The 17,927-nt window shown below is 38.9% G+C and overlaps 1 protein-coding gene across 3 annotated transcripts in view; it reads left to right on the forward strand.

The window, feature by feature from the left end:
- Positions 1-10,752, forward strand: part of B3GALT1 (beta-1,3-galactosyltransferase 1) — a 492,457-nt gene extending 481,705 nt beyond the window's left edge. For all 3 annotated transcript variants that reach the window (XM_076005628.1, XM_076005627.1, XM_020288406.2), the window contains one exon: positions 6,141-10,752. In XM_076005628.1, coding sequence (XP_075861743.1) covers positions 6,358-7,338 — 981 coding nt within the window. In that variant the 5' untranslated portion in view covers positions 6,141-6,357 and the 3' untranslated portion in view covers positions 7,339-10,752. The remainder of the gene's footprint in view (positions 1-6,140) is intronic.
- The last annotated feature ends 7,175 nt before the right edge of the window (positions 10,753-17,927 follow it).

A 17,927-nucleotide genomic window follows, 5' to 3' on the forward strand; every position in this document is an offset into this window, starting at 1 on the left:
GCATCTGTACTTTGTTGGAGTAGCCCTAGCAAACTAATACTGTAGATAACCCATGGAGCTGGGGGCATTTGCAGGAGTGGGCAGAATGGCTACAGCTGGGAAACACAAAGACAAGAAGATCCAAAAGATCTGGGAGGAGCAGAGGTCAAAACTAAAAAGATGCTTCTAATAAACCATTAATTAAAAAGAGCCAAGCTAAAAAAAATTTTTAAAAAATAGCACATGAGGATGCATTAAAAAATAAAAATAAAAAGAACCAAGCGAAGGAGACAAAATCTTAATAAAAGACTCAAAGACTGAACCAGAGATAGCAAGGCATTCTGTTCTTGGCTCAGATGTCATCTCCTTAATGAGTGACCGACTCATCTAAATTTAGCCCTTCTCCCCCATGCCACCTTTGCTCAGTCTCTATCCTATTACCCCACTTTATTTTCTTCACAACACTAATCACTACCTGAGACTATTTTTGCATTTGTTTATCACGCACTTACTTTCTGCCTCTCTCTCCTAGAAAGTAAGCTCCTATATGTCTTACCAGCTCAGTCCCTGGCACCTAGTTCATCTTTGATGAAGTATACTTGAAAATGAAAGGGAGAACTTGAGATATTCCTTAAGACACCAGAGAATGGAAGCAGGCCAATGGGTGAGGCTCCTGCAGTCTTGCCCATGGATGAAGGGAAGCACAAATGATTGATTGTCAAACCAACTCAGCATATAAGTGGCAACCAAGACATAGAAAATCAGTGTTGACTTGTACCTGCCTGTCTTAGTCAGGGTTCTCCAGAGAAACAGAACTAATAGGAGATATAGATATAAATATATATGCATATATTTATATAAAGAGATGTATTATGAGAGATTGTCTCATGAGATTACAGGGGCTGAGAAGTCCCATGATCTGCTGTCTGTAGGCCGGAGCCTGTGAAAGGCAATGGTATAGTTTCAGTCAAAACCCAAAAGCTTGAGAAGCAGTGGAGCCAATATCGTAAATCCCAGTGTGAGTCCGAAGGCCCAAGAACCAGGAGCACTGATGTCTGGAGGCAGGAGAAGATGATGTCACAGCTCAAGTAGAGAGAGCAAATTTGTCTTTCCCCAGGCCTTCAGGGGACTGGATGATGCCCATTGGCATTGGTGAGGATGATCTTCTTTACTGAGTCTACCAATTCAAATGCTAATCCCTTCCAGAAGCACCCTCACAGACACACCTAGAAATAATGTTTTACCAGCTATCTGGGCATCCCCTAGCCCAGTCCACTTGACACATAAAATTAACCATCACACTGCCTGACCCATGATAGAGGTGGACATGGAGCTGACGCCCCAAACTGTGCACAGTTCACCAAAGAGACACGACCCACCTGCTCCTAGACCTTACCTCTGGCTGTACAAAAGAAGAATTTCAACAAGTTTTGGGATTTTAAAAAATCAGCTATTCAAAATAACAGACAATCCACCATGCAGTTTCTAGGAGAAACTGGCTTCTTAAATTGAAAATTCTGTCCCATTGACTTCCTGAAAAGTGAAGGTGGAGTGTTGCTGGAGAGCTCTGTGAGTGAGGTAATCTGAAATACAATCAGGCCCCTGAAGGGGGGAGGGGGGAATCTTTCATGTGTTCCAGCTGAATGTTTCTATTTGGAGGGATTTGTATTTAATGGATGACAACTTAATGTGTCATCAGTGTCTGCGGTTGCGGTAAAGCTGCTAAAAGGAATGACAAACATTATATGTGCAACTTTCTATTTTACTGATACATTAACTTGTCTGTTAAACAGGATTTTTAAAAATCTTGTAAAACTGAAAGATCACTCCAGAGGATTCTGCTTTGTGGCGTCAGTGCCTTTGCCAGAACTTTTCAGCTGACTTTTTTTTTTGTTTTCCTTTTGCATCTCAGCAGGCTTTTTGCTTTGAGTTTTCCAGGAAGAAAACAGATTTCTCTATCAGGAAAATCTGCACTATGTACTCACTGGTCTGAACGAACAAACAAAAACACTAGCAGGAATACTATTTATTTAGAAGAATCGATCAATATATGTGCTCAGGATGTAAAACTACAAACTAATCCCCTTACCCACACTAGATCCTGCTTTTCCTATGATAATACCATCTGCCTGGACAGAACCCTTTCCCCAGAACTGCAAACGACTTGGCAGTGGTTAATACCTATAATGTATTTAGAGATAAAACAGATGTTATTTTTCTCCCTTTCTTTATATTTAAGGGTACTAAGACACAGAAAATCCACATTGCAAGTTAGGATTTCTCAAGGAGTGAACCATAGACATACTGGCCCATTACCAACTACTTCATCCAACGTATATAAAAATTATTTGTCATAAGCAAAAAGGCCATTTTTAGCATTCCTTGCTATAAATCCACATTATCCATGGCCACTCTTCATATTTTATGCTAGTTCATTTTCATATTTCAAATCCTCTGTTTTTTTAACAGAGGATTTACTGAATTCTAACTTGCATTTAGTATTGACTAAGATGTAATACTATGCCTACTTTTGTTCTAATGTCTGAAGAAAAAAAGGAAAAAAAGGTCAATAGAGATAGTGAGTCTTTTAACGTATGTGTGTGTGTGTGTGTGTTTCAGAACTTCAGAGAAAGGAACCTGCAAAGTGTTTCCAAACCTCTTCAATGATTGCAACTTCCCCAACATGCCCTTAGCATCTTCAAGTTTTAATGTGCTCTTTGCAAATAATCATTTTTTGATAATCAAGAATCCCTCCAGAATTGGTATAGTATACAGCAAACCAGAATGAACTAGACAAAAATCCAAGCAATGGAAACACGTCTAAGAAAATAAATGCATGGATAGAGAGAAGAGCAGCCTGTGATGCTCTCTACCACCCTGGGCTTTCCCATCCAAGATTAAGCCTATTGCTTCAACAGACCTTAGGAAGCTTGGGAGCAACTGTTTACCTAGTCAGTCACGAGCTGTGTGATCTTGAGCAAGCTACTTCATATCTCTGAGTTTCCATTCTCTCATCTGTCAAATGAAGAAATTTATACCTCTTTTATAACACTATAAGGAATGAAATTCTATAAAATAGAATGGCATAAAATACACCATAAGCACAGTGCCTGGTCTACCATATGCATTTAAAAATGAGAGCTATGATAATAATGGTAAGAAGTATTATGTTTCTTTCCTGTCTAGAAAAGATTGCTTATTCTTTTGTGAAAAGGTGTGTATAAATATATAAACATTTTTCATGTTCTCACCTATTTCTCTTATATTTCTCCCTTTATATATCAATATTGTTTCACTCTTTCTAAACTGCCTGGGTATCTATGTTTATGCATAGATAGTTTCCCCCCCCCCAGAAAATTATACAGAAAAGTATCAGATAAAAATTCTCACTCTTCCAGAGCACAGAACTATGGGAGAAAGAAATCTTTAATATGGATGAATGGTTTGCTATTGAATCAGTGGACAGGATTTGGGGACAGGAAAATCCTCCCTCACACCCTTTAGATTGCACAGATGGGTAACCAGATACTCAGCTCGGGATAGTTTCTCAGCACCACTTCCCATCTGACCCCTGCTGATGTCCACAGCCCTCCTTCTCAATACTCCCACCCTCCTCCCCATCACCCTGTCCTCTTCCTTTAATCAAGTGTTTACATTCCTGGTACACACCATGCTCCCTCTCACTTTATACCTTTGCGTATGCTCTTTCCTTTGCCTAGAATGCCCAGCTCCTATCTAGATTATAGCTAGTTGTTTTTGAAGATTCAGCTTAGCTCACCTTTTCTGAACCTGCCATAGCATCTTCCCCAGGACTCCCTCATGTGTGACTCCGGGGTGGGGTGGAGGAATGGCATTCACATGGCAGCCTGTGCGAACAGTACCTGCTGGAGTTGTCCTGTGCACAGTCTGCAGGACTGTACTTGGCCCTCCCATACTCTGCCCATTGCCCAACCTCCCTGCTTACTCCAAATAGCCTTGCAATGAAAATTTTTATTACACGGTTTTAATCATTTACTTGAAATCTTTTCTCCTAGGCTAAGAGTTTCTTAAGGCAGGAATATACATTCTATTTCTGCTTGCCAATACTTTGCACACAACAGGCACTCGATAAATATTTTATTAACTAGCCGACTGATGAATAAATGAGTTAACGAATGAATAAATTCAAGAGCTGAATGAAGGCATGACTATAGAGGTTAGGGGATAATAACTTGTGAAATTAACTCCATAGGGACAGGAAAGGAATAATAAAAAGGAGATCAAAATATATATAAAGTGGAGAAATGCTCCATTAATAGCCTGGTGATGGGCTCCCAAATATTACCTAGCAGGATCCACTTCCAGGTGGGTCTTTTGGGGAGGCCCTGGCCATCTTAGTAATAGGTGACTCACAATTTAGTAGGAAAATACACAAGCAGACAAAGGCAATATGATGATAAAAGTAGGCTTGTAAGAATCAGATACATAGGCTAGGACAATGGTTGAGAAAGTTTGTTTCTGATACCATCCTGGGACTCACTTATAACCTTTTAGAATTGAAGTGGAGTCCACGTCTATATATCCCAAGTCGAGAAGCCCTTTTCTTTATTACTGGCATCTCTCACTTCCTTTTGCTTACTGTTTAAAGTTTCAAAGCTTGCTGCACATCACAACCTTCTTTTTATCAGCTCTGGTGCACCTTAGAGCAGAAATTTTCCCCAGGAGGCCAAGGATACCAGAGCCTATATTTAGAGAGTACTTATTATGGGCTGGATGAAGGCCTGACTGTGCCTCGAGTCATGCTGCTTGAAGCCATTCTAATATTCATTTAGTTAGAACTGTAACTACACTGAGTTATTGCTGGTCTCGTATGGATTGTATATTTACAATCCGCTCCTGGCTTAGACGAGAGGATATATATTGTCTCTGCTGTACCCATCATGTCTTTTTATTTCATTATGACTATTGTGCTTAGAAGCATGATTTTCAATCTATATTCCCACTTAAATTATTTCCAAACAGTCTGTACATTTAAGCACATAGTTTTCTTTGAAGCAGACTTTGTTAAAATTGATATCTACCCTCTACTGTCTCTGCCTTCCAGGACTACCACATTGTCCTGTAACGAGAAAGGAAGAAACAATTTTTTACATAAATGGATTTTGTAACTTGGTATATAGATTTAACTGGCATGAAGTCCAAAAAAAGTTCTAGAAAGCATTAGAGGTTCTAGAAAGGATTAGAATTCCAAAGAACAACTTCAAAATTTGAACACCAAATTGAAGTCTTTCATCATATCTTCTCTGGATTTGTGGCCCCATGATCAATTGTCTGTCTAAGTATACTCATCCTATATTTATATAGACAAATGTAACAAAGTTTAAAAAACAATTTCAAGAAGCCAGTATAATTTCATCAAAGGAACATATGAGTGAATTGTTGAAAACCACAAAAAGCGACATGATTTAGATCAACTCCAAAATAAATGCTGCCTGTTGTCTGAAAGGACACTTGAGTGACAGGTTTCATGCACAAAGGGTCAGGGTATTCTCTGCATGAAGATGCGTGGAAAACTGAGAATTAGGAACTAAGAGTTGTGAGAGCCAAAGTAAGGAGAAAGTGAGGAACAGCTGAGAAGTACTTTTAAGTCTGAGCCAAGGGGGACACGGTGTTAGCAGAGATTTCCCAGTGGTCATCAACACATATTCAAATAAAGAATTAGAGGAAGCAAGGAGATGATGAGAACTGATTCCCTCATCAGAATCAAGGTAACAAAAACTCAGACACAGAAAAATGGAAAAGAGACATGACATGAGGCCATGCAGGAGACTTTCTTGTTTGAAAGAAGACTTTGGTGCCAGAAAGTATGTAATTGAAACAAAGGCCTCTTAGAAAGAGTGAGAACGTTTTTGTTTTGTTTTGTTTTAAATTATGAATGTTTAGTTTACTTCATGTTTATTTAGAGTTTATATTCTATATATTTGTTAACTTGGTATGGATATAGGTAAACAAATTCTATCAAGGAGTGAGGAAAAGTCAGAAAGTTTTCAGTACTAATGGAAATGAATGATCAAGTTTATTTTAGTCATCATGAGTAATTCTTATGCCCTTGTTATGCTTGTTTGAGGATGTAAAATGACTAAATGAATCTAAATGACAACTATACTTTATTGATTTTGCAGAGTTATGAGGAAGATTTATGAGGCATGGAATAGTACCCTGTTTGGAAGACAGTAGAGCGCATGCCAAGATGCCAGAGTGCCACTGAGGCACACGGACTTGTGCGTCTCTATTAAACTTCAAGGTTTGTCAGTAATATGAGGCCTTCGTTAGGTGAAAAGAAACTAGTGCCAAGAAGGCGTATTCTTCCATATTTGGAATAGACGCACTCTCAAGACAATGGCTTCAAAGGTCTCCTGTTTGTACGTTTTGACAGTTGTGTGCTGGGCCAGCGCTCTCTGGTACTTGAGCATAACCCGCCCCACTTCTTCCTACACTGGCTCCAAGCCATTCAGCCACCTAACAGTCGCCAGGAAGAACTTCACCTTCGGCAACATAAGAACTCGACCCATAAACCCGCACTCTTTTGAATTTCTTATAAACGAGCCCAACAAATGTGAGAAAAACATTCCTTTCCTCGTTATCCTCATCAGCACCACCCACAAGGAATTCGATGCCCGCCAGGCAATCCGAGAGACATGGGGGGATGAGAACAACTTCAAAGGGATCAAGATAGCCACTCTCTTCCTCCTGGGCAAGAACGCCGACCCTGTCCTGAACCAGATGGTGGAGCAAGAGAGCCAGATCTTCCATGACATCATCGTGGAGGACTTTATTGACTCCTACCACAACCTGACCCTCAAGACGCTCATGGGGATGAGGTGGGTGGCCACTTTTTGTTCAAAAGCCAAGTACGTCATGAAAACAGACAGTGACATTTTTGTAAACATGGACAACCTTATTTATAAATTGCTGAAACCCTCCACCAAGCCAAGAAGAAGGTATTTTACTGGCTATGTCATCAACGGAGGGCCAATTCGGGACATCCGCAGTAAGTGGTACATGCCCAGGGATTTGTACCCCGACAGTAACTACCCACCGTTCTGTTCGGGGACTGGCTATATCTTTTCAGCAGATGTGGCTGAACTCATTTACAAAACCTCACTCCACACAAGGCTGCTTCACCTTGAAGATGTATATGTGGGACTGTGTCTTCGAAAGCTGGGCATACACCCTTTCCAGAACAGTGGCTTCAATCACTGGAAAATGGCCTACAGTTTGTGTAGGTACCGCCGGGTCATCACCGTGCATCAGATCTCCCCAGAGGAAATGCACAGAATCTGGAATGACATGTCAAGCAAGAAACATCTCAGATGTTAGGATTTTTACCGATGTAAATACGTTTTCATTTTTGTTTTTGTTTTTAAGAAATGGGGCCTAAGGTGTTGGTGTTTTACAGGTGTCACCAGGGGAAATAGACTGGTGAAGGGGTTTTGTATAGTTTTTGCTTCCTGCTTCTAGTTCCTTTCTTGGATTACCAATTTACAAATGTTAGGCTCTGGTCATAGAAACAATAAATGAGTTAGAAGGGCCAGATTTCATTCTCAGGTCCCAAGGCGTTGCCATTTATCTCGAAAAGTGACTGCCAAGCAACTCCTAGGATTTATGTACTGTGCATCTGAGATAAAAATTTGGTTATGGGAAACCGAAACTCACAGTAATGTCTTCATATCATCTCTGCAAAAATGAATAAATAAGTAAATAACTCTTTTTCAAAAACAATTCAGAAATGATGCACAGTCAGGAAGACACGCTAGATGTGATTATTTAATATTGTGTGTGTTGTTACATTAAATTTTTACATCTATTGCCATGTAATATGTACAGTATTTTCAGTTCCACCAAGAAATGAACTCAGTACTGGCAGGGAGGCTGCAGTTAAATAGATGGGGATTTAAACTTGAGAATCAAATATTCTGTAGGTTTAGAAATCAACTCTGCTTGCTCATCCAAGGATTAAACCTGGTCAGCAGGTGGGATGTATATAAAATGCTACTTAACAAAGTAAACAAGAGAATTTGTTCTTTTTCTTTTTTTTTTTTTTTTCCTTTTTGCTCTTTCAGAACAAACATTACATGGTGCCTCCAAGGAGACTTTGCCAAATGTAATCTCACCTGCTTCCCTTCCTACAATGTCACTAAGCGCATTTCACAGTTTCTGGATCTGGTAGGCACAGGAATCCTAGTACAGAAAATAAGTTGGTAGGAGGCCAGAGAAAAACAAATCACATTGAGAAAACATAGATTTAGGTATGCGTTATAATTAACAAAATCTTAGCAATCATATGAGATGCCCTCCCACACATTTGCAAAGCACGTGAGAAAATCTTTAAGGGTTACCAATATTATTAAAAGATTTGCCCCTACTGTTGACAGATGTAAGACTCTCTAACACCCAAAAACATCCAAGTACCTTTTCTCAGCAATGCTGTTATGAGGTGTTCTGGGGGCTCTGTGATTGAGGTGGGGAAGCCTAGGTCCAAGTCCTGTTGATGCCACCGTACTTTTGAGCCATCTGAGCAGGCATCTTAATCTTGCTGTGCTTCAACATGCTCATTTGTAAAATGGCTGTAAAAAAAAACACCTACCTCACAGGTGCTGTGAGAGCAAATTGCATATGCTAAGTATTTTGAGATCCTTAGCTTACAAGGTGCTACGTAATGCAGTGTATCATGCATTATGCTAAATGCTAAAATAATTACATAATCACAATGGTCATCAGTAGTAGAAACGTCATCTTAATATAAAATCTGCCAAAATAAAGATCAACTACGAATTATTAGTGCACCTAATTCTTCCAAGACTTTGGCTTTTCCTTGGCTATATGTTAGGTGTTTGGGAAAGCTTCGATTTCTCTGCCATTTCCTCTGGTTTCAATGAATAAGTTATTAGTTCAGTGTATTGCCTTGATATCCCAAGGTGCTGAAAGGGAAGGCAGCTGCCTTTCTTTGGGAAGGACCCTCTGGCTGGGGGTATATTACAGTAAGTGAAGCATATGCTTTGCAACGTGCATCGCAGCAACTTAGATCTCAGGAAACATTTGATCTGAATTCTCTCTCTAAGAACTTTGAGGACAGGTCAAGCTAGTCCACCTCTATCAGAAGAAGAATAGGCACTCAGCAAACCCACACATTGTTCATCTTCTACCATTCTTAGAAAACTCCTGTTTGTTCTCAAAGAAAGCCCCACAGCTAAAAGGGTATACCATTTTATTTATTTATTTATTTATGTATTTTTTTAACCTGACCCCTTGGAAGTTGACAGCAAACAGGTAGACATAATGAACAAAATGAAGTCATCGCCTATTTCTTGAAAACACTGGATGTCTTATTCCCAGCCCCAAAGAATCTGAGATAATTCTTCCCATTCCTTAATACATCTTCATCTCATGGTCAACAAGACTGCTGATTTTGATTAGAAAACAGCATCAGGTAGCCTGGAGAGAGATGGATCAGCCCAAGGTGAGTCACCTGCCCACCCTGCAGCCTTAGCGGCTGTGGGTTCCAAACACTGGAAAAGTCTCACAAATTCATCCTTGGTTCGCCTTCCAGTCGTGCAGCCGAATGAAGCCTCTGTCTCATACTACTTCCTTGCATCTACCCCATCCTCGGTCCAGCCACCTTTGTTGTCAAGGAATTGCACATGATAAACACTATACATGTACATCTACGAATTGTCTTATATGTGTGTGTATACACTATGAATAGAGTCCTAATCTTTAAAAGGAACAAAAATCAGAGGATCGTATGTCTTAAAGAACTATTTCCTAACGTTTTTATGCTAGGTAGTTCCCATGTGACAAACATGTAAATATTCGTCAAAGACCACATGTATATATTTTAAAGGCATTTTTCCTTCTCCCCAACTGTACGTATAGCTAGAAACTGCTTGCTATGTAACATTTTCTTCTGCATGGAGCTTGGTGAAGCAAGGCCATTTGTCCAGTGTTTCAATAGCCTTAAGCATGTTTGCCTTTTGTTTTTTGTTTTTTGGGTTTTTTTTTGAATGTTCAAAAAATGTTTCAGTGAGCAAGAAAAATCTCTTTCTACTTTTGTTAATTTTCTGACCTGACAGTGGCCAAATTATTGTTTCAATTATTTGTTAAGCCACTCTTATCATTTCTCTGACATAAAATAACAGTGTTCTACCCAGAGTCATTCAGACAATTTTTACAAAAACTCTCTACCTTGCCACCTATTTGTTCCTTATGCACTGGAAAGTATCAGTAGTCAACCTCTGTGTTCTTAAAGTTTCTTTTTAAAATTTATCTTTGGGGAAAAAAGTTTTATCTTTGGGGAAAAAAGTTTTATCTTTGGTGGCTAGTTTGCGTGGCTTTGTGTCTTCTTACATTGGAGCAAATGTCAGTTTCAACATGTAATATTGTACTGTTAAATAGCCAGAATCAAAAAATGAAGATAATTTTCGATTTGGATTAAATTCTGAAGAACAAAAGCCCTCTGTGTGATATGATATGGGGAAAATAAACTCTTTACAGAGAAGCCAAGGAAGGAGTTTTTCAGTCAAATCTCTTCTATCAAAAGACAATGAAATATTTACCTAAAGTATCTGAGATTCATTTTTTATCTTTCCTAATATGTGGGTTTAGTGGGGGAATTGATTGTCATTTCTTCTGTAAAGGTGAAGATAGTTTTTATAAGCAACAGAGTAAGTTGTGAATGAAAGAAGTAATTTACTAGAAACGCTTGTTGATGATAATTGACATTTAGGTATAAGGTTATATATGAATGATTGTATTTATGTATTTATTTGTCAAAATTGTACATACTGTTTCGCCAAAAGTAATTGTCTGTAAAAGTGCACTCTCCAGGTTTGTAGTACTATTTAGGGTTACATGGGTTGCCAGTCAAGCTGCTAATCAGAATACTATTTTTTGTATCAATGTTATAAGACTAAAAATGGCAAATAGATGCTGAAGATGTTATTACATTCAGTTTCTTCACCTTCCTCTTGAAATGTAAACTGTTGATCTGAAGCACGATACTAATGTACAGGCCCATCTGTCATGAGGAAGATATGGCTCCATAAAGCTGACTTTTTTAAACCATTGGGACAAATAAACAGAAGGAGAACATATTTTTCCCTTTGCTTCTTTTCTGAAACAACCTCTTTGGCGCGACATGACTGTTACAATTAGCTGACGGCCTGCCATTTATCATTACCTTTCTCCACGACCTCAATATAGGTAATAATTCAAGCCATTCAGAGCTAGTCCCCAACAGCCCAGGGCATCTTAGCAATCAATTTAGAGACAATTTGCTCTAGCAAGTAGACGAGGGGCTATCCTGGATTTAAGAAGCGGGTATCTCACTTTTCCCTTGGTGGCCTTAGGGATGTGTTTTAACTAGCTTCTGTGTTAAACTCTATGGATTGAACATGCCAACGAATTCCAACTTGAGGGGGCATTATATTGATAATGTGCTTGGTGAATTAGGGCACGTTAACTCTAAGGCAAAAATGTCATTCTTATGTTTCGCCCACATATATCCTTTGGAATTCTGTATACTACTTTAAAAGTTTAATGGGATTGGAAAAAAATCTATTCAAACATTCTTTACAGCAGACAACCCGACTGCTGATGCCCAACTCTGTAAGCAAGAGAGTAAGAGCTCTTTAAGAGACAAACGTTCTTTTTTATTATCAACCCTGTTCTAACTAAATAGGTGTTCACTTTTTAATGGAAATTTAACCTTGGATCTAGTCCCCATATACCTCAGAGTTCAAAAAGGTAAAATCTATCAGGTGAGCTAACTATGAATAAACAATAAAAACATAAAATATACAGGTGTGTATTCCATGTAACTTTTTCAAAGCACCAACATCAATAGTGTTCTAAAAGTATGGTCCCCAAACCAGAAGCATCAAAGTCATGTGGGGACTTGTTAGAAATGCAAATTCTTGAGCTCCACCAGATGCTCAGCAATCTATTTTAACAAGCCCTCGACGTGGTTCTGATGCCCACTGAAGTTGAGAGCACTGACCCAGAGCAGAGATTGGCTATTATGGTCTGCGAAGTAGATCTATCCTGCTGCCCACAAGCTCAGAGTGGTTTCCCAGTGAACATCTGCAATAATATGGAACCCCAACTAAGTGCAATGTTGTCCAGCAATAAAAATGCCATTCCTCTCAGTAGATGTGTATTACAAAGAATATCGTATTCAATTATTATTATATTTTGAATTCCATCAACATGAAAACTGTGGACATTTGCTTTCTCTCTTGTTATGTATGTACTATCATATATCTTCAATTTTGCTTCTTGGCCTTAAAATATTTATTATACAGCCCTTTACAGGAAAAGTTTGCCAAAACCTCTGACCTAGAGAAACAGAGAAACATCTGAAAAAGGTGCTACACATAGAATGCTTCCAGTAATGAATGAGGATTCACATGGGTAAAGCATCCTGGAATTGTCTCTCCATGCAGCCGGGGAAATGGCAATGTAGTCAAGATAATGCATTGCATTAAAAACCGACAGCTGCATATATTTTTAAAATATTTCCTTTTTCTCTCTCAGAGTGATTTTTAAAAATTATAAAAGCTTGATTCTAATTGTAACAATTACCCACAGCTTAATTAATATATTGCTTAAAGATGTGTGGGTATTAGACCTCAAAGGGTGGGTTTCATATAGCTCGATTATCATAATTACAAGCATTCTATTTTCTCATTTACTTAATTGATTGTCATAGATTTCCAGATGAATTCACACTGCTGGAAGAGAATTGAATACATTTCTAAGAGAAAAAACAAAAAAGAAAAACTGAAACGGGGCTGGCTATTCAGAAGAGCAATGTGTCCCAGAATATATAATCCACGTAAGCATGAAAAATTGCACTCGATAATATCTTTTTACCTTATTGCTGGTTAAAATGGGCATTTTTATGAAATGAAAAAGAAATGAATGAAAAAGTATTATTGATTCAACCATGTCTATAACAGCACTGGCTCTACTGTCTCTTCAGCCAGAGGTCCCCAGCGCTCAAGCAAAATTTTCCATTTAGTTTTCCTTATAGAGTCTATTAGTTTGGTACATTATGTCAACTGTTTGTTACGCCTCTTGTAATGACCTCAGTCCTCACCTGGAGGGTACATGGCATAAGAGGTGATTTATTCTCTCTCCGAGGTTTACTCCAAAGCGTTTACTCAGCAGCAGCTGCCCAATGTGGCGGGCTGGGCCGAGTTATGTGTGAGGTCTGTGAGGAAGACGATTTTTCAGCAGAGGCGAGGATGACCTCACCAAGCATGAGGTGAGGGGAAAGAAAGCATCAGAGAATTTCTCCCCTTGCAAAGGCTTAAATTTTCAGTGCCCATTCCTCTGTTTTGCCGTTGTCGTTGTCTAATCCTACCAACAGCCTCAGGGGATAGATGCTGCTATTATCTCCAGTTGATGGTTTAGGAAACTGAGGCAATAAAGGATTTTGTAATTTGCAGGGTGAATTCGTGCCATCTGGTTCTAGAGGCCATGCTCTTAACCAATATAGCATGTTGCCTCTCAAAAATAAGAATATACACCCCCTACCACCACCACTACCGCAAGGCCTTGGCCGCCAGTTCCTGAGATTCAGTGTAACTACTTTATTTAATTTTCTTTTCCGAGAAAGGGTCTCACTCTGTCACCCAGGCTAGAGTGCAGTGGCATCATCATAGCTCACTGCAACCTCAAACTCCTGGGCTCAAGCCATCCTCCTGCCTCAGCCCCCTGAGTATCTGAGACTACAGGTGTGCACCATCACACCAGGCTGATTTTTAAATTTTTTTGTAGAGATGAGATCTTGCTCTGCTGCTCTGGCTCATGTAGAACTCCTGGGCTCAAGCAATCCTCCCACCTTGGCCTGCCAAAGTGCTAGGATTACGGGCAGGAGCCACCATGCCTGCCCAGCTATTTTAATTTTTTCTTCAGATGGAAGAAAAAACTTTTGGAACTTTTACCCCTTTTTTAAAATTGAGTTATAATTTATATACTTCAAAACTCACTCTTTTTAAGTGTACAGTTCTATGGGCTTTGACAAATGAATACATTGAGGTAAACACTACCATAATCAAGACATAGAAAGTTTCTATTAATCCCCCAAATTTTCTCATGTGCCCTTTGTAATCAACGCCATCTCCTAATCTGTGACAATCACTGATCTTTCTAAACTTCTATTTTACATAAGATTTGCATGTTATTTAGTAGTCACCCTAAGTAACATTTAATGTATAAAAAAAATTTCTTTGGATAACCCATTATGTCACCTTAGTGTCCAAAAAAGGGGGAAATCGAAAACGAAGAGGATAGAAAAAGAAAAAAAAAATGAATCTTACTAGTTAAGCAAACATAAGTACAGATGGAATTTTAAAATAAACTACCACTGATTCAATAACATCCATGCCTAATGAATATTAATAAGAAGGTGCCAGTCAAAAATCTATAACCTCGCTCAAATTTTAGACTAGATCACTAGGAACTTTAATAGAGCTTCTATCCTTCAGAGCTCACTCGCACATTTCTATAGAGAGAACGATCTATAAGTTCAATTATGCCTCTTCCCTCTTGGAAGCAAAGGATCCTCTGGAGAGGTATCTATCACGAGCTAGCTCATTAAAAAGGCAAGCCCTCTCTGCACTCCAGGATTTGTCTCCACACTGCCTCAAACCACTTTTAGATGAGCTTTACTTCTGTGTCTGCTTGTGCTTACTTACTCTTGGTTTCCTTGACATATGCTAGTTCACGTTTCCTTCAGGAAAAGATAACTCACAACTACAGGCTTCTCTCCAAACTTTATCAATAGAAGCAGCATCTGAGTTAACTTAGAAAGCATGCCATTTGCAACAGCATGCCTGCCCCTCAGTCCCCCAGGAATCCAAACTACAGGGAGCATGGGTGTGGGACCAAAACAGGATACTGGGGCAGAAAGGACAGGATGAGGGGCATGTAGGCTCTTCAGCAAGGCTTCTCAGATTGTCAGGTGCTGGTAATTACCTGGGAATCTCGTTAAAATGCTGATTAGCAGTACTGGGGTGCAACTCACGGTTCTGATTTTCTTGTGAGCTCCCAGGCAATGCTGATGTTTCTGGTGCCTAGACTGCTCTTTCAGTAACAAGGTTGTAGAGTGCAAGGCTAGATTCTAGACAGAATTACTGGTATTCATTAAGCATCTACTTGGAGCCATACCAGAAGCTTTTGCCTATATTGCCTCTTTAAATATTTGCAAAAATTCATTGGAAAGGATCAAGGATTAAGGTGAGGTTTGACTCTCTAGTATAATTTTAGGTTAGAAACTCCTCTTTATTTCTTGTATATAGCTTTCTCTAAGACCTTATGGGAAAAGGCTGAGGTCCTAGAGGGACCCGAGAAACAACAGGAAGCAAAACGCCACACTATTATTTTGTTGATTCAGTGCCCAGTAGCCCACCAGTGGATTCTATGTTAAAACCAAGTTGGAGCACATGCCATAGCTCCCAGTCAAAGTCAGGCCTGATGGCTTTATCTTCCCACCCACAACCACTTACCAAGCCAATGGGTGGGCATAACATATAGCACCTAGTGAAGATGGAGAGGAGGAGCGTGCAGGGCCAAGCTACCAGGCTCCTGGCGCTAGAGCATGGAGACAACAGGAAAGCAGCAGAGAGAGCCACACAAGTATATCAGCTGTCAACAAATATTATCCCCACATGTGCATAAATGTGGCCAAATTATTGTCATAGAATATGACTGTTCAGATCAACAATATGACCTCTTGGGAGGAACAATGATTGGGACGGGAGAAAGAAAGCTTTAGGGGAGTATTAATAAGATACTACATGATCCTTTCCAAAAAAGGAATCCAGCATTTATTATTGTCACAATTTGGGGTTGAAAAATCTAGGAGTCAGAGAAATTAAGTGACTTTTCTAATGTGAAAAAAAATCAATAACTGAAAGATAGTATTCAAACCCCATGTCTTTTGACTGGAGTCCAGTATTTTTTTCCATTGTATCATACTGCTCTCAATTCCATTTGCAATTCTGGAAATAAGGTAGGAAAAAACCCTCCTTGGTTTCAAAGGTTAGAATCAGCAATATATCCAAGGTCAAATGAACAGTCAGTGCTTGAAGTAACAGATAAGTCTGGAAAGTCAGCATTAAAAAAAAAAAAAATATCTGAAGCCCAAAGAATATGCAAGTAGCTGAGACAGCAGGGTCAGTATCTAGGCAAGAGTCGGAGAAATAGGTTCAAAACCTCCATTAGGACGACTTCATATTAAACGGCACAACACAGAGAACTTGATTCTTTGGGCAGAACTTTCATCCAGGAATGCTTTAAATTATCATGAATTGGGTTGTCCACAGGATCCTTAGAGGGAGGGCTGCATTCTGCTTTGGAATCTAGAAATGACCTAGATCACATGTATCCACACCAAAAAAAAAAAGGTGTTTTTCAACAGGAACACTACACACACTTTACAATGGCTTTGCATGCACTTTTTATTTCCAAGGCCAATGGAGGCAAAAGAAAATGACTCTAAAGTAACAAAGGAGAAGAGTTAGCAATAGACAATGAGAATTTGTTTTTAAAAAAAGACAATGCACAAGGAGCAGGAAGTCCAAGGAAGTAATAGAGCGGAAAGCAGTAACTCAGGTCGAGAAGGAAGATGAGGGAAGAGCTACACCTGTTTTCAGATTATGTTGACCAATATATCTTTGCTTTTGCCATCATGGAAAGTATCTATTATACATTTCAGTGCACTTTCCATCAAATTCTCTTACAGCTAGAGTAAAACAAGGTGAAGAGAGGTGTTTCCCAGAAGCAGATAGCAATCCATGCTTTTTTCCTTTTTTTTTTTTTTTTTTTTGTATATTAGCTTGGTTTTTTGCCTGCTTGTTTGTTTTGCTTTGCTTACTTTTGTTTTATCTTCTACTCAGTTGGTTCTGATGCCCATACTGGAAACACTACATTCTTTGCATTTTGCAGAAATGCTATCAATTGGATCCCAGAGATTAAGCCTCCATGAATTTCCAAGGGCATGGATTAAATAAGTGAAATCCTTGATATTTTAAGTGAAGAAGGAGATTGTTGGATACTTTTCTCTCCACATTAGATGGGCTATTACAACCTAAAACAACCTCACCTTAAAGTCTAGATTTAAACCTAGCTTTAAAGTTCAAAATAATGAGATTCACATTAGGTTTCTGATACACAATAAAATCAATTTCAATTGAGAAACTTGTCATTTTGCTTTATTACCCTTGGGTAGACGGCAGAATGTTGATGGAAGTCTATGAAGGCATATTCGTTCATTCAGCCATTCACTCATAAATATTCCTTTAAGGCTCACCAGGGACCAGACACAATGTTAGCACCAAGTGTTATTATACCTTTAGGAACTTATTGTCCAATATTCTTTTCAAAGCCCAAGCTTCTTTGTTACAATATTCAAAATCAGAATATGCTTATTAGAATTCCTAATCCCTGGATGTCTTAGAAGATGATGCTTTACTCTACCAGAACTTGAGGTCTCTGGTTCTCCAAGCCAAAATTCTTTGTAACTTTGTCCTTGAAATCAGTATTTCTTTCTTTTATGAATAAACCTAACACATTAGACTATGGATTAAATTATATCATCATATAATTTAACACATATGCTCAACCTGTATTTTTTCAGTGGCTACATTATGTTTCTGCTGGGGCACACATTATAATTTAATCAAAATATATACTACTATCAGATATTTCTATCAAAATGTTGACCATTCCAAGAAGACTGAGAATCCACTGGGTTAGGAAATTGTATATTAAATTTTTTATTACTTTCCCCCCTTCAAAATAGAATGCTACCTACCAAACAACAGCACCAAGTTCACTGAGGATTCTTGAATAGGGAAACAGAGGCTGCGGTTCTACTTGGAGAACAGAGCACGTCCCTGGCA

Source organism: Microcebus murinus, chromosome 8, assembly GCF_040939455.1.
Source record: "Microcebus murinus isolate Inina chromosome 8, M.murinus_Inina_mat1.0, whole genome shotgun sequence".
In the NCBI taxonomy this organism is placed as follows: Eukaryota; Metazoa; Chordata; class Mammalia; order Primates; family Cheirogaleidae; genus Microcebus; species Microcebus murinus.